General features: G+C 41.3%; 1 protein-coding gene across 1 annotated transcript; it reads left to right on the forward strand.

Annotated features, from left to right (window-relative positions):
• The first annotated feature begins 1290 nt into the window (after window positions 1-1290).
• Window positions 1291-21322, forward strand: WDR4 (WDR4 tRNA N7-guanosine methyltransferase non-catalytic subunit). Its single transcript, XM_072994177.2, has 11 exons — window positions 1291-1515; window positions 2633-2692; window positions 3343-3489; window positions 5457-5613; window positions 7806-7918; window positions 11617-11677; window positions 12248-12346; window positions 13537-13601; window positions 14701-14884; window positions 16805-16874; window positions 20696-21322. Exons 1-11 carry the CDS (start codon window positions 1355-1357, stop codon window positions 20872-20874), a joined length of 1296 nt encoding a protein of 431 aa, XP_072850278.2. The 5' UTR covers window positions 1291-1354; the 3' UTR covers window positions 20875-21322.
• Window positions 21323-22560: the final 1238 nt, after the last annotated feature.

Here is a 22560-nt window from a genome sequence, read left to right on the forward strand (position 1 = left end):
GGCCTGCCATTGATACACAGAGGAAATCATTGAGTAAGTGAAACAAATCACTCAGAATATGTCACTAGACTGGGCCTATGGGGTTTGACATTTTGTTCAGGGGTGCAGGCCATGTTGGAAAGATAAGGTGGTAAAGAAGTGCTTCTGAGCTGCTTTGAGATTCCCCTTTTGAACTTTTTCTCAGGCTGTTGATTACCACACAATGATTTCTGTGATCTCTCTGGGCAGCACCTCTCTTTCTCAGATTTTCTGTTTGATCCCATAGCCTGTGAACATAGGCAGGGCTTGGGAGATTTTGATTCTTTTTCTGTAGAAATGTTGCCTTTTTTCTGTTTGAGGATGGGATATGTACAGATGTGTTTTTAGCAATTGTTGTGCTCATATCCAGGTGACTAAAAAGTGGTAGTGGTGAAGTCTTTCAATTTTCGAATTGCATTCTTATGGATGAAGTGTGGACTGCAGTCTGTTAGAGCAGTGGTCCTCAACTTTGGGCCTCCAGATGTTCTTGGACGACTCCCAGAAGACTTCACCACCACCTCTGCTGGCCAGGATTTCTGGGAGTTGAAGTCCAAGAACATCTGGGGGCCCAAGGTTGGGGACCACTGCCTTAGAGCACAGCCTTCACATGTCTGCTCAGAAATACAGTATGTTCCAGTAAATTAGACCTTTGGGTAGAGTGGGTGGCATATAAATAAAATAAATAAATAAATAAATAAATAACACAAGGATCACTCCAAGGTAAGTGCATATACATTTGTAACTTTCATGAATTATGAGGACTTGACAAGGTCAGGAGAGTTATACCAGAACATACTGCAACAATGTACATAACAGACTTTTGTTTCTATAATTTAGAAAATGTCTAGTAGTCTATGGAGAAATAAGTCCAATTGTATCCAATGAGGTTTACTTCGAGGTACATAAATGTAAGATAGCAGTTTTAAGTATCTTCCAATCACAGACTCCTCCTCTACTTCAGAAATCTCTTGTGAGAGATAGAGAAACCAGTTTGTGAGATTCGGAAAAACCGAAGTTGCATCTCTTTCCCCCCCCCCCTTCTCGACGGCCTTGTGCCCTTCTACGGGCGGCCCACCCTATACTTTGCTGTGGAAATTGGAGAAGACAACGAGCGCCGTCATAAGCCGGAAGTCCCCGTAAGGACGGCGACAGAGTGTGTTGTTCTTTCTCAGAAAGGCGCAATTTATTTTGGAAACAATCTGCGATGCCACTGGGCGTGTGTTTTGTTTCCGAAGACCTATTTCGATTGGTGCCGGAGGTTTCCGATTTCGCGACAGCCTCCTCTCCAGAGCAGGGGAGTAACTGCTGACGTCATCTCAGGCAGGCCGTGCGGGGGATGTCATCGCCCGGCGACGACGGTGGCGCCCACGTGGGTCCGGCTGCAGGCATGGCAGCTGCAAAACGTGCGAGTCCCACGCCGACCCTGGCCGTCCGTGGAGACCTTGTGGTCGTTACCGGCGGGACTAACCTCTTGGCGGTGCGTTCCAAAGAAGCGAGGTGAGTGAAAAGACCTCGAAGGGCTCCGATTTGGTTCCTGTTTGGGGAAGAGATCCGAGAATTCATTTGTGAAAAACCAGGTAGAGATTATTAAAGCATTCTCCGGTCATCTGTTTGTGTTTGAGCAAAGACGGCAGCTGTGCTTCCTAGTGATGGTGTAGAAAGGACGCAAAGGTGTCTCTTTAAATTACGATCAGTTATTCCGTGACAGTACTTTAACAAGTTTTCTGGTTACACAGTCAGGCTCAAGAAGAGTCACTTCTCACTACGATTCTCAGGTTAGCGATCAAGGAGTAGTTCCTAGTGGTGTGTCGCTTAAATGGGAGTATGCAGAATCGCTTTGTGGATGATCAGCGTGCAGGGCAGTCCAGTGAAACCATTAGTTCTTCACATGAATTTTTAACTAGCTGTCACAGCCCCTTATGGTAGCTTTTGCTGGGTGGATCTGGTGGGAATTATAAATCAAAGTACCTGAGGGGCCAAAGGTTCTCACCCTTGAGTCCTGTCAACTCTTACTTACCTCTAATGCTGATTTATGTTTAGCCTGAAGAACATTTGTTGAGGAATGGGACTGCCCAGCTGCACAAGTGACTTACTACTTTGTTAGATTGACATGGGTGGGGAGTGTCTCTCAAGCCATGTAGATGTTTGGTACTAATGCAGTCAGAATATTGTTTTCAGTTTTCACAGATTTTTTACCTACTTATTGTAGCTCTGAATGGAATGTAGAAACACTTTTGTTTACTGCAGTGTTTAGATTCAGGGTTCTAATGGTGGTGGTTCTATAGCAAAAAGTTTAAAAATATATGAAACAGGGTTTTTAAAAAATCACTTAGGGGGTGTTTTCTGTGCTGGTATTTTCCAAGTTCTGTTTTTTTTCTGATGTAATAAAAGACAGAAGCACATAGTTTATATTATTGGTTAAAAAGGCATGGAGATATAAAAGGTGCTAAGGTGCAACACCAGGAGGGCCTGGCATGCTCTGATTCATGGGGACATAAAGAATCAGACATGACTTAATGACTAAAAAACAACAACAAAGTGCAAAACAACAGAATTGATTGCTCTTCAGAAAGTATTGGTGTGACATCTATTTATCTTTAATTTTTAAAAATAGTGATGACCTTTTCATCTATAACTGCACTACAGCAAGCAAGAAGCCTCAAGAGAATCAAGGGTGAGATGTTCTCATTTTCTCCATTATGTGCAACAGGAAGTCCCCAACAATCTGATTAATTCAGTGATATGTATCTCTCTCCTAGAGGAATGTTTGGTTGGTGGTGGATAATATTTTTGCTAGGTTTCTGTGTTCCTTTCTCTTTATTATCTTTTGATAAAGTAAAAAAAAGGAGGCATGCAAAGATATTTTAAAAATTCTGTGTCTTAGTGGAAGGAGTGTCCTTGAAAATGGTAGAGAATATCCAAACTTTATTGACGAACGAATGATGCAACTTTTGTACTAAAAGAGCCTCGTGGCGCAGTGGTTAAAACGCTGTACTGCAGCTAAAACTGCTCACGACCTGGGGTTCAAATCCCAGGTAGCCGGCTCAAGGCTGACTCAGCCTTCCATCCTTCCGAGGTCGGTAAAATGAGTACCCAGCTTGCTGGGGGGGCAATGTGTAGCCTGCATAATTAAATTGTAAACCGCCCAGAGAGTGCTTGAAGCGCTATGGGGCGGTATATAAGTCCAAAAAAAAAAAGTGTGCTGTGTTGATAAAGCCTACTAAATATCAGTGTACTGTTGGCATGTTGAAGCCACTGTGCATTAGATGATTAAGACTTCAATCAGCTACTTCTCTCTCATTCTCTTCTTCTGTTTATTTTTAGAGAAATTGGAAAATCACCGGGTAAAACAACTCACGATATTCTAGCTTGTGCATTTTCTGTATCTGGAACATACTTCGCTCTGACTAATGACAGCAAACAACTCATTCTTTTTCGTACAAAGCCTTCTTGGGAATGTCTCAGTATAAGGTACGGGGAGGAAAATACTTGGAGAAATACTGGGAACTAAATAAGTAATCAAAATAGGCTTTTTTTTGTTTTGTTGTGATTTGTTGTACTGGATTGGGCATGTTTGAGGATCCAGTACACACACGACAATCCAGTCTCTTTGTTTGTTGGGAGCACATGTAACAGAGATGCTTGTTGTGATTTATTTGTTTCTGTGTTCACTTTATTACCATATTTGTGCCCAAAGAAAGATTTGTCAGTCTCACTGTCCCCATATACTTCTGGGGGGGGGGGAAGGGGGAGAACTTCTGGTTCCCTTTTCTCCTTTTTTAAAATTTATTTTTTTTATTGGTCTCTGGTACTGGTTATCTCCTGCCAACCTAGCAGTTGGAAAGCATGTAAATGCAAGGAGATAAATAGGTACCACCATGGTGAGGAGGTAACTGCATTCCATGTCTAGTCATGCTGGCCACATGACCATGGAAACTGTCTATGGACAAATGCTGGCTCTATGACTTGGAGATGGGGATGAGCACTGCGCTCTAGGGTCAGACACGACTGTTAAGGGGAACCTTTACCTTTTTACTGGTTATCAGTAGTGCTTTCCCGTAAGTTGTAGTGTTCAGATATTCTGAACAACAACAACTTGTGTCTTCCTTGGCACTGGCTGGTGATGATGGCCCTTGTAATTCAGTATTTGGAGAGCACCACATTGAGGGAGTCTGATCTAGAATGTGATTAAGCAAATTAGACCTCTTTTCTCACTCTAGTACCTATATCTTTTATCCTGTGTTGAACTGCTTAGCCAAGGTTGAAAGTGCTCTTGATGTTGAAAGCAGGTCTTGCTGCTGATGGGCATAAAATGTGCATATAATCTATTATATTTCTGTACTCAACTTTGTTTTCAAGATCATCATGCCCCTGGGAGTTTGGGGTTTTTGAACCATCCTGTGAAGCAGGATAGGTTAAAACCATGACTATCCATGTCACTCTTCATGTATCAAATCTATCATTATCTCACACATAATTCCTATTTCAATGTATAGACTCAGAAGACTTTAAATTAAGCAAGTGTTTAAGAGTGTTGTTTTTCATGATGCATAATGAAATGAAGAAAAAAACTGACTGGCTGATTCCCTTCCACACTGATTTTAGCTCTTTGCTCTATGTTTGTTGACATTATTATGTTTCATGTTTTTGCCTATGAGCTGCTACGGGAGCAGTGACTAAGAAGTTGCCTAGAAATTTAAGTCGTTACGTTCTTTGCACTGCATTGCAAAGTGCTTTTGACATACAGATGACTTCAAAATTGCTGAATTATCACAGAATTCTCAGCTCAGTGTATGCAAGACTTTACTTGCAGCTGGGGAGCCCTCAGGACAGTGATCCTGGGGCCTAGTTACTGTACATCATATGCATTCTGTAATGTAGATCAGTGGTTCTTAACCTTTGTTACTCGGATGTTTTTGAACTGCAACTCCCAGAAACCCCAGCCAGCACAGTTGGTGGTGAAGGTTTCTGGGAGTTGCAGTCCAAAACTCCTGAGTAACCCAAGGTTAAGAACCAGTGATGTAGATCAAAAGGATCCCTGCTCCCCCCCTGCTCATAAGAATCACAATTCTTCTTGCTGACAGAAGATTTATTCCCCTCTGGCCTTCCCCATTCTGACTCATTGGGTATATCAGATTTCAACTTCCATCATTTCAGCCAGCATGATGGAAATTGTCACTCAAACACATTTAGAGGATTCCAGGTCGTGCAATCCTGTTCCACTTCGATATTTGTCTCTTGGTTCAGGTTGAGGACATGGCTTGTTTGAATTCTGTTCCTGAAGATCTTGCCATGCCTAGTTTAATGTCCTTGAGATAATGCCTTCCCCACTTCAAATTTAGTAGCCAGTTAAGACGTGCAAAGGTGTCCCAATTTTAAAGCTCAGCTTTCCAAAGAGGAAATTTGGGACTCTTATTTGTATCAATTATTCTTTCCAGGTCTGTTCTCAGAAGATGTACGTCCCTCATTATAACAGCAGCAGAAGATAAGATTCTGGTTGCTGACAAATCTGGTGATGTCTATTCTTACTCAATCACAGATCCAGAAAAGTCAGGAACCATTGAACTTGGGCACTTGTCTCTTCTGTTGGATGTGGTGCGTATGCAGCTTCTGTTTCTGTGTCATCTTTATTACTTTTCAGACTTGTCATCAGGAGTCTTTAGCCAGTGGTACTAGAACTCAGTCTTTTATGAGAGAGAGCACATTTCTTGTTAAGCGACCAAATTGGGTGTTGCAAATAAGGAAACAATCAAAACAGATGATTCTCTGCTTCTGTATAAATACGTAAACGGGCACAGCAATTCTAATTTTTTTAAAATAGATCTCTCTTATTGCTCTAAAATTTTAATTCAAAACATGGTATGTGGTGCTAAGACCTATTGAAATCATAGAGAAGTATCTTCATCTAAGGCATTTAAGTTGAGGCTGTTAACACAATTCTGCTGAATGAAAACTTTCTTAGTGTCTGATTTGTGTAGTGCTAGAAAACAGCTCAACCTTTATGCTTTCCCCCTGAAGGACAGGTAGAGAGCTTCTCATCGCATGATATCTGAACCCACTCCAGGCACCAGTTTGCACATGCAGTCCAGCCGTTGTATCCCACTCCAGTCTATATATCCACACAGTTGTCCCTGGCTGTTTCTTGACCATACAGAGGAATATGAAAATAAATCAGTGTCTTTGCAGTGAGCAGCCATTCTGGTGATGCTGGTGGCTGGGGGAAAAAAATAAGACGTTAGTTTTCTAAGTTGCTTCCATCTGCTATTGGCTGTATCCATATCCTGTCTAAGTCACACTAATAAATGAGACTTGTGATGCCTACAGAGGACTGCAGAGATGGGGTGGGCAACATGCAACCTTCCAGATGTTGTTGAATTGCCTCCTTAAGCATGATACGATGCACTCCTAAGCATTCATTGGGCCTGTGTATCTACTCTGAACTCGGTGGAACAAACTTCAAAGTGAATACTGGATCAGGCTGTAAGCCTATTTCATTAGGTTTCAGTTACTTCTTTTTAAAAGCTATTTTACAAATTTTGCTGTTAATCCTGACTGACATTTTAGAGATACCCAGAGTGCTGTAGTAGATAGAGTGATGGACTAGGACCGAGAAGGCATAGGTTGAAATCTTTGCTCAGCCATGGAAGGAAACTCACTGGGGCTTAGAATTGGTAAAACCACTTCTTATATAGCTCACCTTGAAAGCTCTGTTACAGGATTGCTATACGTTGGCTCCAACTTGACAGCATATAACAGTAATACCACCAACAGCCATTTTAGAATCCATAACTAGGTCTTTTGCTGTTTGTGTTGTTAGTTCCACCATGTTTTAGAGGTAAGGAATGTGTGTTCCGCCAGAAATTGTTGGACTGCAACTCCCATCAGCCTTGGCCAGCATAACCAGTGGTAAGGGATGATAGGAGTTGCAGTGTGGTCATGTCTGAAGGACTACAAATTTCTCTTTTGTTTTTTAATGTTTGTATGGAAGAATAATTAACAGCTATTTGCTGTCCTGTCTGAGTCGAGGAGCTGTACCTGGGAAGATTTTTTTTTGCTCATCACTGTGTTAAACATTTATAATGCAGTCAGTGTGAATATACATGCTTGCAAATTTATTGTAAGTTTGTGATTTTTAAAGTTATTTTCAGTGTCAAAGAACAGAAACTTTTCAACAGATTGTGTGTTAGATATTATATCCGGTATATATGTTTGTGCCCCAAAGTCTCATCTCATGAATCATTTCTGATTCTTATCTTTGAAGTGGGTGGGGTGGGGAGCTAGCAGAAACTTTCCAAACCCCTGCCTTGCAAAAATAATTGGATCCAACATTAAAAGAAGATTGTCAAAAGGTGGTTAAATGTATTAAATAAAAATCCAAAGGTTAAATCACAATTCCAAGAGCATATTCTATATATAATTTGAATGCAACTCTCACCCTGGACTTTAACTTAGCAATAGAAACCACATGCAAGGAACAAAAGGTGTTGTCAGTCAAAGAGCACTTGAAAAAGGAGGATAAGTCTCTCATGTGACTAGACAGGCTGGATACCTAAAGGGCTTCTCAAGGTCCACCCCATGACTGTGGGCAGTGTGATATATATAGTAACCAACAATATCATCACGAGCTAGCTTTTTCCTGAAGTTCCACCCTTTGTTGTCACTGACTTAACTTGTAAGTTAAATTACCAGTAAGTTATATCTTTGTTATGTAGGATAATGACAAGTCTGAGTTCACTAGCCTGCTGGAATGATAGGCTATTTCATGGTAACCTATGTTGTATTATTAGGCTTTGAGTCCTGATGATCAGTATATCCTTACTGCTGACCGCGATGAGAAGATACGTGTTAGTTTGACTAGAGCCCCACATAACATTGTCTCCTTTTGCCTGGGACACCGAGAGTAAGTAAAGCTTTAGAAAATTTTCTACATATTTTTATTGTGGGTGATGTGAGGGGAGAAGAGGTAGTAAAGCATATTTAAGGTTGGTACTTCATAACAGGCTATCTTACAACCCTGTTGAGTCAACATTTGCATTGTGACAACCTGCATAAGAAGATAATGGAATTCCTCCCCCCACCCCCCGGCCCGGTCCCCAACCATTCCCAGCTGAGGTAGATGAGCATCTATTAAAGCTCTTCAGGATTTCCTCTTTAGGGCCAAAGGAAAGAGGAATGTCTGGTGGCGATACATCAGACTGGTGAAAGAGGAAAGTCTGGTGGCCGTCTCCTTTCCCCAACACTTTAACAATTGGAGTGATGCTCCCTTAGATTATTTCAGAATGGAGATGTGGGATCCCGTGTTAGAACATTCCCTAACATAAAAAAAGCTTCTGCACATAGAAGTGCAAAATATCAGGGAGCAAATAAAACGCTTCTTATGTTTTCTTCTTTTCCCACCCTACCCCCAACTTTGTGCCCCAGCTCCAGAGTTGGGTCCAAGAGAGCATCACTCAGACCTGTTAACTCTAAAAAGTAGCCAGCTGAGCAAGAATCCAGTTCAGTGCCCATTTCAGAGATGAGGAATTCCTCGCTTCCCTCATCTTTTTTGCCTACAACTCCCATTATCCTTATCTAACATGGCCAATGGTAAAGAATTGCAGGCTTTGTAACCAAAACATTTAAGATGCCCACAGATTCCCACCTCTGGTCTGTATCCTGCTCTTCAAATAAAGCTTCTAGGCTTTTCTGCTTTGTGTGTCTATAGTCTCCCTGTTTCACACACATCTATTCTTTGCTGTATACTGATCTGTGGATAAATGACTTCAGACATAGAATTACAGGATGTGAACCCCTTCTTCTCTCTACTGGGGTGGTGTTTTGTGTTAACTCTTGCCTTTTAATTTTTATTTTTTAAAACATCTCATGCATTGCTTTGAGACGCCAGTAGATTTTGGTAGTACTACGTTGTTTGGATTCTGATCCTTCTAATCTGTTTTGTAAGAAAGGATAGTGATTGTTAAGAGGCACTTGTGGTGTTCAAAAGAAACACTTCAGTAAGTGGTAACTGGCTGTTACATCCAAGCATTCACTGATCTACACTGAGATGATACTTGAAGTGCAGTGTTCAAATATAATTGTGAAATAAAATGAGATTGCTATTCAGTTTGCTGTTACATGATGTTCCTCTCTCTGGCTTTGGTTGAACAGTATACAGTATATCACAGAAGTGAGTATGCCCCGTAACATTTCATAAATATTTTAGTATATCTTTTCATGTGACAACACTGAATAAATGACACTTGGCTACAATGTAAAGCAGTGAGTATACAGACTGTATAACAATGTAAATGTGCTGTCCCCTCAAAATAATGCAGCACACAGCCATTAATGTCTAAACTGCTGGGTGAGTACACCTGTAAGTGACAATGTCCAAATTGTAGCCATTTTCCCTCCCTGGTATAGGTGTTGAAGGGGGAGCAGGTGTTATCACTCTCACTCTCTCAGATTGGTCACTGGAAGTTCCACATGGCACCTCATGGTAATGAACTATCTGAGGATCTGAAAAAATGAATTGTTGCTCTATATAAAGATGGCCTAGGCTGTAAGAAGATTGTCAAAACCCTGAAACTGAGCTGCAGCATGGTGGCCAAGGCCATACAGCGGTTTAACAGGACAGGTTCCACTCAGAACAGACCTTGCCATCATCAACCAAAGAAGCTGAGTGCCCGTGCTCAGCGTCATATCCAGAGGTTGGCTTTGGGAAATAGACATATGAGTGCTGCCAGCATTGCTGCAGAGGTCGAAGAGGGGGGGGTCAGCCTGTCAGTGCACAGACCATACGCCACACACAGCATCAAATTGGTCTCCGGGGCTGTCTCAGAAGGAAGCCTCTTCTAAAGATGATGCACAAGAAAGTCTGCATGCGGTTTGCTGGAGACAAGAAGACTAAGGACATGGATTTTTGGAACTGTGTCCTGTGGTCTAGTGAGACCAAGATAAAACTTATTTGGTTCAGATGGTATAATGTGTGTGTGGCGGCAACAAAGACAAGTGTGTCATGCCTACAGTCAAGCGTGGTGGGAGTGTCATGGTCTGGAGCTGCATGAGTGCTGCCGGCATTGGGGTGCTACAGTTCATTGAGGGAACCATGAATGCCAACATGTACTGTGACATACTGAAGCAGAGCATAATCCCCTCCCTTCGGAGACTGGGCTGCAGGGCAGTATTCCAACACGGTAATGATCCCAAACACACCTCCAAAACGACCACTGCCTTGCTAAAGCAGCTGAGGGTAAAGATGATGGACTGGCCAAGCAAGTATCCAGACGAAAACCCTATTGAGCATCTATGGGGCATCCTGAAGTGGAATGTGGAGGTGCACAAGGTCTCTAACATCCACCAGCTCTGTGATGTTGTCATGGAGGAGCGGAAGAGGACTCCAGTGGCAACCTGCGAAGCTCTGGTGAACTCTATGCCCAAGAGGGTTAAGGCATTGCTGGAAAATAATGGTGGCCACACAAAATATTGACACTTTGTGCCCAACTTGGACATTGTCAATTAGGGGTGTACTCACTTTTGGTGCCAGCGGTTTAAACATTAATGGCTGTGTGTTGCATTATTTTGAGGGAACAGCACATTTGCATTGTTATACAAGCTGTATACTCACTGCTTTACATTGTAGCCAAGTGTCATTTCTTCAGTGTTGTCACATGAATGCACTCATAAAATATTTATGAAATGTGAGGTGGTGTACACACTTTGGTGATACACTATACGTGCAATATTGGATCCTTAGATTATTCTTTCATACAAACATCTTTTAAAACGTGTGTGTGTGCGTGTGTGTGTGCACACATTTTACATCACTATACTGTTTTGATTAAAAATGACCATTGTTTAAAAGATAGATGTGCAGTAGACAGTTTCCCTATCCTCAGTCTGCAAGAGAATGGCTCATAGTTTGATGACAGACTTCCTATGGCAGCCTGAACATGTGTTGCAGCCTTAGACCATTTCTAGCATGCCAGTTCTCATCAGCTGTAGCCCACATAGGTAGCAAGGAGAGGTCATGGGACCAGCAGCTCAGAATCATCTGGAAAGAGCCACATGTCCTCCAAGCCTGCCTTAGATTCTTGCTGGCTTAGCTTCCAGAATTTCCTCTGAACACTGAGGTTGGGTAAGGCTCTGAAAGGAGAATGAGCTGCATTTACAGCATTCATAATGCTGTTTCTGTGTTAACCGGAGCAATGCTATAGAGATTGTGTCTACCGTTCTGCCTCTTTTTTTTTTTTTTCATGTGGCCATTATGCTGGTATTTGAGGTAATTTGTTTAACGGAGACAAGTGTCCCAATGAATGTTAGATTACATATCAGAGTTGTTAGGGTTTTTTGTTTTGCGAAAAAAATAAGCATGATAGAAACTGTAGATAAGACAATTCCAGCTATAATTATGTACTGTATGCTTGAATGGCTCTTTCTGTGCCTTGGCAAGTCAGAAGCCAGAAAAGTGTTAGCACAGTAATTATTCATTTTTTCCTGACAAACAGGATAAGATACAGGCCCACCCCAGTGCAGAGCCTCCTGTGTTGCTACGGTAATGTGTAAAGTGATGTCTCACTTTTGCTTGACTTTACAAATGTCATACATCTTTCCTCTTAGATTTGTCAGCAGAATATTTGTAATACCAAACTACCCGGATCTCCTCTTATCAGCTTCTGGGGTATGTGTCTATTTTGAGGATGTTTGGATCTGGAATTTTACAGAGCTGCTTATGAAAATGTATTTTAACCTTTGCAGGAAGTAGAAAATTCCATTTCCCCATGCTTCCTGTTTTTTTGGAATGTCTGAAGTAGGAGCACCATTTAAGGAGGGCAGAAGGAAGTTGCCACTTCTTCCAGGTGTTTTGGCCCACATTTGGCTACTCCTTAGGAGTTTTAAAACGAAAGACAACAACTTGTGCCCAGCAAACAAACAGTCTCGTTGTTTCGGGGCCATATATAAACATATCACTATTTGCCATGCAGTCCTACTCTTCTGTGTGAGGAAGTTGTCTTGTGCATGAAAGCTCACATTAAAATATAGCAGTTAATCTTTAAGAAGTCACAATTTTTCTCTCCTTTATTTGATATTTTTCTTTTGTTTTTGTCTCATAAAATAAAAGAGTATAAGAAGTAATGACAGCAAGTATTACGTAGAAAATTTCCAGTGTGTGTTGGTTCAGTTATGCACAACACCACTTTGTCTTTACCAGAAATAGAGTTAATTTGCCCTTCTTTTCTTAACTTCCTAGGACTGTACACTGAGGCTCTGGGAGTATAAAAGTGGGAAGGAAGTTTATTGCTATAATCTGAGTACTTTGTACACACATGAAGCCACAAAAAATGATAAGGTAATATGATACATATATGGACATGAGAGTTCTTCTCCACTGTAGGCCTGTACCTTTCAGCTGAAACTTCCTTTCAAACTGGTTGTTTGTTGGTTCATTTACTTCTAAGTCTAATTCTAGTATAGTCAATAGGACTTTCAGCTGCTCTATAAAATGATGTGTAAAACTAAAGCAAAGATTACAATCATCTTTTGCGCAAACTTTTGTCCATAGCCATTTTCCTGTTATAGAAAGTAGTTGTCCTGTAATGTGCAATGTTAAGACTTTGTCACTTGTTAAAACCACATTTCAGAATCTTTTTCCTTCATTGTATGGTTAACATGCAGTAAAGAGTGCTTAAATATTGTTGTATGAATGGTGCTTAGATTCACCACAATGAAGTTATTTGGAAAGCATTTTTATGTAGTGTTTACATTTAACTTTTTTTCTATCTATTTTTCATGATATCTCAAAATATCCAGTCTCTGGAACTGGGAAGATAATACATATTGTTCCCATACTCTGATGTGCTGATTCTAGGAAGCAGGGACATCTGCCATGTGTTTGTTTATTTACATTCATGCATGCTTTGGATCCATAGAATGTCTACAATGTTAAATGTTCTCTGTTTCATCTGCCTATCTTTCGTTTAGAATGAGAGTCAGGGAAGGGTGTGTTGTTCTTGGACTTCACTTGTACTATAGAGGAAGACTTTGACCTTGATCTTGTGTTATGCAAACCAGGGGACTGGGGCTTCTTGTTCACCAGCAGCACCACAGTACATGCTCTCATTTCCTTTTGGAGCAGCTAAGTAAACTGCAGATCCATGGTTTGATTTGTGTCATGTCCAAGTGTGTCAGGAGTGTGTGCTCTTTTTGGTTTCTCCAATAAAACAGGGAAACAACCCAAGAACAAATCATGCATTCTTCAGGCTTCTTGCAGGAGTAACAAGTCAGAGCGGCAACTTGTGCCAGCTTCAGACCATGGACCTAAGGTCCAAAGTTTGTTCCACTGCTCCTTCAGCAATCAGGAGTATGAGCACCAGCAAGGCTGGCTTTGCCCAAGGCATGGCGATGTCTGAACACACTCGTTGAATCCCAGATAAAGAATTGCTCTTAGCTACCCCTTTTTCTTCCCCCTACCATCACCCTGCTCTGCATAGATTTCTAGCTGTTTTAAATTCTGATTGCATCTTCCTTTTCCTTCCTCAGAAGTACACAGTTTCAAAGATATCTTATTACTCTGAAGGAAGCTACATCGCTGTTTTGTATGACTGGTAAGGAGAAAAAAAAAGAGAGCTATTTGCAATTTCTGAAGAGGCAGCAGAGAGTGAATGTCATTTCATGACTGGATATGTCAACTTTCTGCCAGTCTATAATGATGTGAAAACTTTGCTGTAATGATTCCTTAAAACTTTTGTAGTGCATAGTAATTGTGTTTTGCATGAACAGCATGAAACTGAAATATATAGTACAGTCGTGCCCCGCTTAACGATTACCCTGCATTACAACGAATCCGCTTCACGATGATGTTTTTGTGATCACAATTGCGATCGCAAAACGATGTTTTAAATGGGGGAATTTCGCTGCGTGATGATCGGTTCCCTGTTTCAGGAACCGATCCTTCGCATTACGATGATCAAAACAGCTGATCGTCGGGTTTTCAAAATGGCCACCGAGTGCTCAAAATGGCTCCCTGCTGTGCTTAGGGACGGATTCCTCGCTATACAGGCACTGAAAATGGCTGCCGTATGGAGGATCTTCGCTGGACAGTGAGTTTTTAGCCCATTGGAACGCATTAACTGGGTTTTAATGCGTTTCAATGGGTTTTTTATTTTCGCTTTACGAAGTTTTCATTCTACAGCAATTTCGCTGGAATGAATTAATGTTGTTAAGCGAGGCACCACTGTATTGAGTTAATACATTGCAATAAATTCTTACAGTTGATTCTGGCTAATGCTTATATTGTTATATCATCTCTACTGAAAATATATCTAGGGCAGGTATAGAAATTGCTTCTTGAACCATGAACAGTTTTCTGTATGCTCTGATAGGATGTGGGTGGCTTATTTTGTAGCTGCCTCTAACAAGTGCTCCTATTACATGCAGCAGTTAATAATGGAGCACTTCTGCTTAAAATTCAGGAAAAATCAGATATTTTCTTCTACAGGCTGTCTAAGGCTGCAGTCCAATACCTACTTATTTTAGGAGTAAATCCCACTTAACTCACTGGTTACTTCTGAGTGGATATGTATAGGAGCGCACTAGATATTTTGCTTGATGCACCACTGTTTTCAGTCTGTAAGTAATTTTAAGTGGAAAGCACGAGCCATTATTACTCAGACTCTCCTAATCATGATGCTTGTTTCTCAAAAGTATTCCCACAGTATCTATCTTCCAGCTGGATGCTGGTGCTCAGAACCTCAGATGCCAACAACACATCTCCTTGAATCACAAAGGCTGGGATGTTGCCTTTGAAGAAACAGGTGGACTCTGGGTTCTGCAGGAGAGCATGCAAACACCTCTGCTCTTCTACCAGCATTTAGATGGGCAGTGGCAGGTGAGAGGACTTGATCAGGTACAGCTTCTGCATGTTTCCTCCACTGTGGTGCCTAGCAAAGATCTTTGAGATAGTAATGGAATACTGTAATTCACAGCTCTGTTTTTGAATTCAGTGAGGAGTCTACATTAACATTCAGGCGATTCACTGAAGTCCTTTCCTAGCCTTGATGCATCCCTAGTAACGGGTAGGGCAGAATTTTTCCCTCACATTGGAGTATAATATCTTGGTGCACTCCTAGGCTGCTCGTTAATACAGCAAATCACTATTTGAATTGGGCATATCAGCTCAGATTTTCTCTTCTTCCCCTCAGGAACACTGCAGCCAAATTTGTCATGAGCTGCTGTTGTACACAAGAGCAAAGGCAAGCAAGAACAAGGCGAGGAGCACTCCTTGCATCAAGGTTGCTGTAACCGGCACCAAACCACCCTCCTTTCCCTTTGGGGGAAGCCAAGCATGTACATGCACACAAGGAGAGCAAGCACAACTGGCTGCTTGTCCAGAAAGATGCTTCTGATTCTCAGTTGTCTGTGCAACAAAGCAGCAGCCTTTTCCAACACCCTATTAGTTATGCCCGCCAGAGTAATGCCAACAATGTAATTTTCAGTAGCAAATAGTTTCAAACTAATGTATTTATTTGTTATTTATTTATTTATTGGATTTCTATCCCGCCCATCAAGACCAAAGGTCTACTCTGAGTGGTTTACAAATTTAAAACCAATAAGCACATATTATAAATCCAAGGTGGCGAAAGTGTAAGAAATTAAGATACGGCAGGAGGGAGAGCCTGCCCAAGTAGCCAGGTTTTAAGTTTATTCCTGAAAACACCCAGAGAGGGAGCCAGGCGGATCTCCACTGGCAAGTTGTTTCAAAGGCGAGGGGCCACTGCCGAGAGGTCAGCTTAGGCGTTTCCTGTCACCCACCAGTCACATGAGCTCATGGGTGGTAGGAAGTACCTACTCTGACGTCTAACTTTCAGTAGCTCACTTTTAGAAAGTTACACGGCTTGCGTTACATAGGTGGCAAATGCAACAGGATGTTAGCCATGGTCATATTGTGCAATTGGCATTGCCACCCTTGCTTAATTTGTGCAAAACAAACCATTCTTGTTTTCTTGTTGAAAGCATCACAAAATGTTTCACTTTCTCATGGGACGAGGTGAATGATCTCGCAGCTCCTTATCCTTGCATGCAAGGCTAAGATGAGCAAGGTTTTGTATCCATAGTCCGTGATACCAAGCTTAAATCAGTCCTGTATTGTCTTTCTGCTTCGACATAGTGACCTGTGCCTCTTTTTGGATTGCTAAGGCTCTTCCTTTAACATTTGGAAACAAAGCACTTTTTTTTCTTTCCTTATGTGGGTCAATATGCGCTTGTAACATTGGCAGGCTGCTAGTGCTGACCACTGTATCATGAAGGTCGGTCGGTTTCCCACTATGGAGCTGCTGTTCATCTACTGAAATTCATTCCAGTAAGCCATTCCCATTGTCAAATAGGGAGCAGCTGATTGTCAGTTGGGTAGCAGCAACTTCCAGGAAGTCTGGGTAGGCAGAAATGATGCCAGATTAGAGTCACTTTAGACAGTTGTCTTCCACACCCGACTAAATGTGAGAGCAGCATTTATAGCTTTCAGTGTGTCTCTTCCTGGCATGGGTGAAGCTTAACGTGATAGGAGCAGTCCAGGTGAAGAAAACAGACATGTGTGACTAACTTTGCTTCTTTCTCTTTGAAAGAAAGCATGGAATGCCTATTCAATTTTTCATTGTTGCTTCCTTCTGTAGAAAGAGAGAATGCCTCAAACGGCTCAAGGCAAATGCACAAAAAATGGGGGCACTATTCTCAGAATAAGATGGTTATGTGTCATATGCTTTTCAGGGTTTCTCCCCCCCCCCTCAGGATATGTCCTTTTTTCCCCTTTTAGCCTGATACTGAGGAGAAAGCTTTGAGGAAAATGTCGAAATATATATATGACAACTGGACAATTTTTGAAGGTAAGAAAGTAGGTTCATTGGTCAAGAAAACACTCTTTTAATCTTAACAAAGAGGGAAAATAGTGATTTGTGATACCCTTAGCATGAATACATTTATCTTAGCTTGAGTTTTGTTGATTACAATATGCTTCCTCAAATCCAGGGATCCCCAACCCCCAGTCTGCGACCCGGCAGTGGTCCATGGCATAGGCAGGACTGGGCTGCGGGCACAGATCTCCTGCTCCCCCTGCAAGTGTGCCACGCCCCGTGCGTGAGCGTGCCATAACCCCCAAAACCAGTCTGCAGTTGGGAAAAAGTTGGGGATCACTGCTCAAATCCAGAAAGTGCAATGTTCAAGGTTTCAGTATATATACACCTTGTTCAGCTGCGTGGGCAAAATACACTCCAGGAACCACATATGCCCCCCAAGGTTGCTTTTGGGGCCTTCTGCCCCCATTAGGCCTGCTGCTGAAGAAGCGGGCTTTCCTCAAGAAAGAAAGGTGAATTGAACAGCAATTTGCCACTAAAAGGAGTTCAGATCTCCCAAACAGGGTTGAACCCCAGGAGTTACCCATCTTTCAAAACCGGAACGTGACTTTCCCCAATAGAAAAAAAATCAGCTACTGTGAACGAGCTTCCAAAATTGTCTAATGATACTGCCATTTGCAGTTTACAGCCTTGGGAGTTTGTTGGATTGCTCCTCCCCTTCTAGATTGCGTCCCAGAATCATTTGCAGGTAATGCTAAGATTGCTTAGCAGATGCTATTGTTCTATGGTGATCAAGTGTTTGGTAACTGTTGCTTGAGATGAGGCTGTATTGTGGGGGATATGACCTTTTGATTACTTCAGTTACCAACTTTCCTGAGACATTTGGCTTAGGTGGCTAAACATCCAGCTAATTCATACAAGAACACTTGAATAACTTGAGAACGTAATGGAATGGTTTTCCTAGATGATGCATTAGGATGCTGCGTGCAGATTCTAAGTGTTATCAGCAGCTGGGGAAAGTGGGCTTATTAAGATTATGGTGATGACTGCAGCTAATTAACACAGGGGAGCTTAGATGATGAGTCCTATTCCAGATGCTTAATTAGTGTCTTTCCCCCTACAGAAAAGGTACTTATCCACATCTTTTTATTGTCAAATTTAAATGGCTCTTCTTTCTTTCCCACAACCGAATTTTAATAGTCCTTCATCAAATGATCACAATACATTTTCCATCACGACATGTTGAAGATGTGAGGGAGTGGCGGTGGCGATGAATGTTTAACTCTTTTGATTAAGTTGTCACTGTATAGAACATCCAATCTATCTTTAATGTTGTCCATTTGAGGAGAAAGACTAATAGATAGGCACTATCTTCTTTACAGAAGCACGTTCATTTCTTGTTTCTAGTGACAGCATTTGAGCAAAGTACCAATTAATGACACTTTTAAAACAAAATTAGTCTTGTGAGATAAGTTTGTATTGTGATGTCTACTATACGTCCTAATTTATCTATTTTCATGGTTCAAGGAGCCTGTTAAAATGATAGGTGCATTGTTTGTGAAAAAATTGCAAGGGGAAAAAAGCCCCAAGCAAACTGAAAATTAATTGAGCAGTCTAGGCAGGAAAGATGGGAACCGAGTTATAAAATGGTTATAGAATGCTCTTGTGTTCCTCTTCTGAATATTCTTATTTGTCTCAATTCCCTGTGATAAAAAGAAAGCACCTGTAGTGCTTGGTTTTCAAATAAACTTATACTTTTTAAAAAATTATGCATTGGCTGAAATAAATTTACACCACCTATGCTGGGTGACATGACATCACCCAGCGATGGATCTCTTTAATTTAAATAAATAAATAAATTAAAAGCTTTGTGTTCTCCCATTTCTGGTTCCAAGGCTCCTTAGGGGGTCCCCTTCTGCCCTTGAAAAGCCTTTGGGGGGCTCAGGAAGAAGTCCTTTAATATTGCAAAATCATCAGTATTATCAATTAATTTAAGACTTCCATTTCAATTTAGTTAAATTAAAGATATTCATCACTGGACATCTAATTTATTTATTTATTTAATTTATATGCCGCCCAGAGACCTTTGAGTAGAGTGGGCGGCATAATAAACAAACAAACAAACAAACAAACAAAAAACACAAAATAAATAAATAAATAAATAAATACATTGTGTGGTATAAATTTATGCCAGCAGTGTTTCAGACATTGTTTTTGAAGAACAAGAGCCAGAATCTAGTCATGCTTGTGACAGGTTTGCATAACTTGCCATGCTAAGTGTGACTAACTGATGAGATGCCATTGTGTGTCTTGGTTATGTGTTTGGTTATACACCTGGATGTACATGCACTACACACAGACCTGTGCAACCGGGATATATCCTGCCACATTGACAGCCACAATTAGTACTAGCAAGTTACATAGTCCATACTCTAATAGAATTCCAACCATCCTTAGAAATAAAATTTTAATATCCTTTCTGTATCAGACTTCCTGTTTTCTTAATTTTTCATTCCTCCCTGCTTCTAGCCTGGATTGTTAACAAAGTGGTTTCTGCCAGTGTAGGCAGTAGCTTGAAGAACCCATCTCCATGGTGTCGCATTCACAGTAGAGAGAGCACATTGCAGCAAATAGAAAGACATGCTATGGCATGGCTGTTTAGTGGGGACTACTACTGTAAGCAAGAAGAATGATTAATTGCAATTGTACTAATTCACACATTCTTGGTCTTTGAGCATATCATTTGATGACACTGGAAGAGTAAAACAGTTTGGCAGCCGACCGGTAAACAGAAGGCCTATCTGCATTACTGTACCTGAGCTGAAATGATGCTTGTTGTAAATGATTGACTTAGAAATACCTTCTAAGCTGCATAACAAGTTTTTAGAGAATTTTTTGCCTTGCTGTTTGAAAGTCCATTTTGTTTGATGTTCTTATAAATATCAGAAATAAGCCAAACATGTGAATATTGGTCCGTGTGTGTGTGTGTGTGTCTGCGTGCGTGCACACACACACACACACACACACACACCCCTTTCCATTTTTCCCCAATTTTGTTTTGCCTTTTTTTTTTTGCTATGCCTATATTAGATGTGCTGATATTGCCTGGAAACAATTTTTCAGGCAATAATGTCATAATTTTGCTTATTAAACCCAACAGCGTGATTAACTGTATTCCTGTTCCTAATTAAAGAAGCATTTATTCTCTTCCTGCAAAGCCTTTTCTCACTCTTCCTCAAGATGGGCTCCCCATGTAGATAAGAGATCATTTAATAATAAAATAGCCTTTGTCCTCATGCTAACAGCATAAAAGACACAACACATAAAGAAAGGCAATGGGGAGGGGGGTGGAAGAAAGCAAATTCAGGCAGCAGCCCTTAGAGCAGGAAGCTGAGATGGGAACTGATTGTGTTAGCCTGATAAGGAGGCTTCTGGTTTGTATCGGTTGAGAATGCTGATCTCTCAGCCGAGTTTTGCGATGGAGTGCACCTAAACACTACATCATGTCTTACCTGTGCTCTTCTCGAGGTATCTAATTGGTCTCTGTTGTAGACAGAATGTTGGACTCTTGATCTGACATAGCAAGGCAATTTGTACCTTCTTACCTTTTTCATAATGGTAAGTGTTCTGCTTTCCAAAGCCTCCAATACCTTCTTCATACTCATGTTGGCTGATAGAATGATGGTGTTTTTTTAAAAAATATATTTATAGGACTTAAACTTTCCTTAGTTCATACCGTGTGGAAGGTTCTCCTTCAGTAGAAAGTAGAATTTGCATGTCAGGGGATTAGTGAAAAACTCTCTTACCTGCGCTTCCAATTCTCTCTGCACCCTGTCCTGTGTCCCATTTTATAGGCTGTGTTGGCAGAGAAAGCGGCTATCAAAATCTCTACAAGGCTTCTTTTGATAACATGGCTGTTTACCTTCAAAAGAAAGAAGAGAGACTTGAGCAGCAGAAAAATAAGAGAAAGGACTTGCAGCCTGAATCAAATGGAGAGATGAAGAAGATCCGAAAAGGAGCACCATCCTTATGATGCTCATTAGACCAAAACCAACAACAACAAAAAAGCATTGTGGCTTGTAAGGCACTGAAAGAAATTGCCTAGAGAAGTGAATCCTCTTCTGAGAACATTGTGGAGGTGCATCTCAACAGGTACAACTGCATTACGTTCATTTGGCAAACAATGATTTATTCAAATGAAATTGCCTATTGGACAAGCCAACCAGTTTCATTTCTGGAGTGGCGCCTTCACGGTGGGACAACTTTCTCAGAAAAAGGGTCTGATTGGAAGAGATGAAGCTGACTCGTATAATAGAAGACATGTTATAAGAATTACTTCTGAAATTCTTTCATCTGCAACACTTAGCTTGAACATTTTAATATTTACAGTGCAAAACTAAGGGATTTGATGGCATGAATTCTGTTCTACAACTTGAATCTGCTCCATGAGAAGGCAATAAATAAGGAAACTTGTCAACCAAGTTGTGTCATGCTTTTATGTGAAAGCAACTGCAGCACAACTGGCCTGTCTTGTAGAATATCTAAACCTCAGCTGTACAGTGGACCCTCGACTTACAGACGGCTCGACTTACAGACTTTTCGAGTTACAGACTTTTCTGGCCGCAAAATTTAGATTCGACTTGCAGCCGGAGAATCGACTTACAGACCAGAAAAAAACCAAAATGGAACACAAATAGAATAAAAACTGCCAGTTATGGGATTAATCGGTTTTCAATGCATTGTAGGTTAATGGAGATTCGACCTACAGACTTTTCGACTTGCAGCCACCATTCCAATGCGGATTAATTCTGTAAGTAGAGGGTCCACTGTATTGAAGATTTTGTTTACTAAGGGTCAGATGATTACAGGTAGTAGTCAAACCTGCTGCTTTTGAATTTAGTTATTGGGGTACTACTGAGGCTGTATTCAAAATATTATAGATAAGCAGCCTGATGCCTCCAGATGTTTTGGAGGACATGTCCCCTAATCCTGAACACTGCTTGGGGCAGATGGGCCAAAACAGCCATAAGAGTCTTATAGGCAGCCTGCAGCTACGCCTTAACCACACATCTCTTTCCTTTTTTTGGCTATCAAAGTATAATACGTTGAAACAGTGCAATAAATGTGGAGCAAGAGCCAAAGAATAGTGAAGCTAGTTCCATAAAATTTGTATTTCCTCAATCTGTAAAAGTAGTTCTTCTTTGTGGCCTCTGTGAATCACACCTTGGGTGATTCACGCTTACGCGGAGCCTCATCGGAAGAGTCTAGAGCTTCTGCAGTAGCAAGAAACACATTAGAATATGTCCCTCCCCACCCGTATAAGTACCTTGGCACCAAGTGTCCCCTTTCAGTTGTGCCAACTGCTGCTTAATAGCAAACAATGGTGTGACAGAGGGGAGGACGGGCGAGGTCCACTCGAAGAACTACAATTACAGGTGGGTTCTTCTTCGTGGCCTCTGTGAATCACACCATGGGTGACTAATAAGCTGTCTTACCCGGTAGAAGGAGGCAGAAGCTAGAACAGCACATCCAAATGCTGCATCAGACTTCTGACGGAGGTTGAGTCTATAATGACAGATAAATGTAGACGGCTGTGCCGAAGTGGCAGAACCGCAGACGTCTGGAAGAGGTACACTGTGGATAAAGGCTGTAGAGGCCACTGCCCTGGTGGAGTGAGGGCAAACCACTCTAGGGGTTGGTTGTTGAGCAAGTTGATAAG

Source organism: Pogona vitticeps, chromosome 3 (genome assembly GCF_051106095.1).
Source record: "Pogona vitticeps strain Pit_001003342236 chromosome 3, PviZW2.1, whole genome shotgun sequence".
Taxonomy (NCBI): domain Eukaryota; kingdom Metazoa; phylum Chordata; class Lepidosauria; order Squamata; family Agamidae; genus Pogona; species Pogona vitticeps.

Bases quoted from the DNA above. Each gene is read 5' to 3' on its own strand.
- WDR4 (XM_072994177.2), top strand. From the start codon at position 1,355: ATGTCATCGCCCGGCGACGACGGTGGCGCCCACGTGGGTCCGGCTGCA. The intron at 11,678-12,247 runs GTATGTGTCTAT...TTAACTTCCTAG, and splicing joins TCCTCTTATCAGCTTCTGGG to GACTGTACACTGAGGCTCTG. The intron at 13,602-14,700 runs GTAAGGAGAAAA...GTTTCTCAAAAG, and splicing joins ATCGCTGTTTTGTATGACTG to TATTCCCACAGTATCTATCT.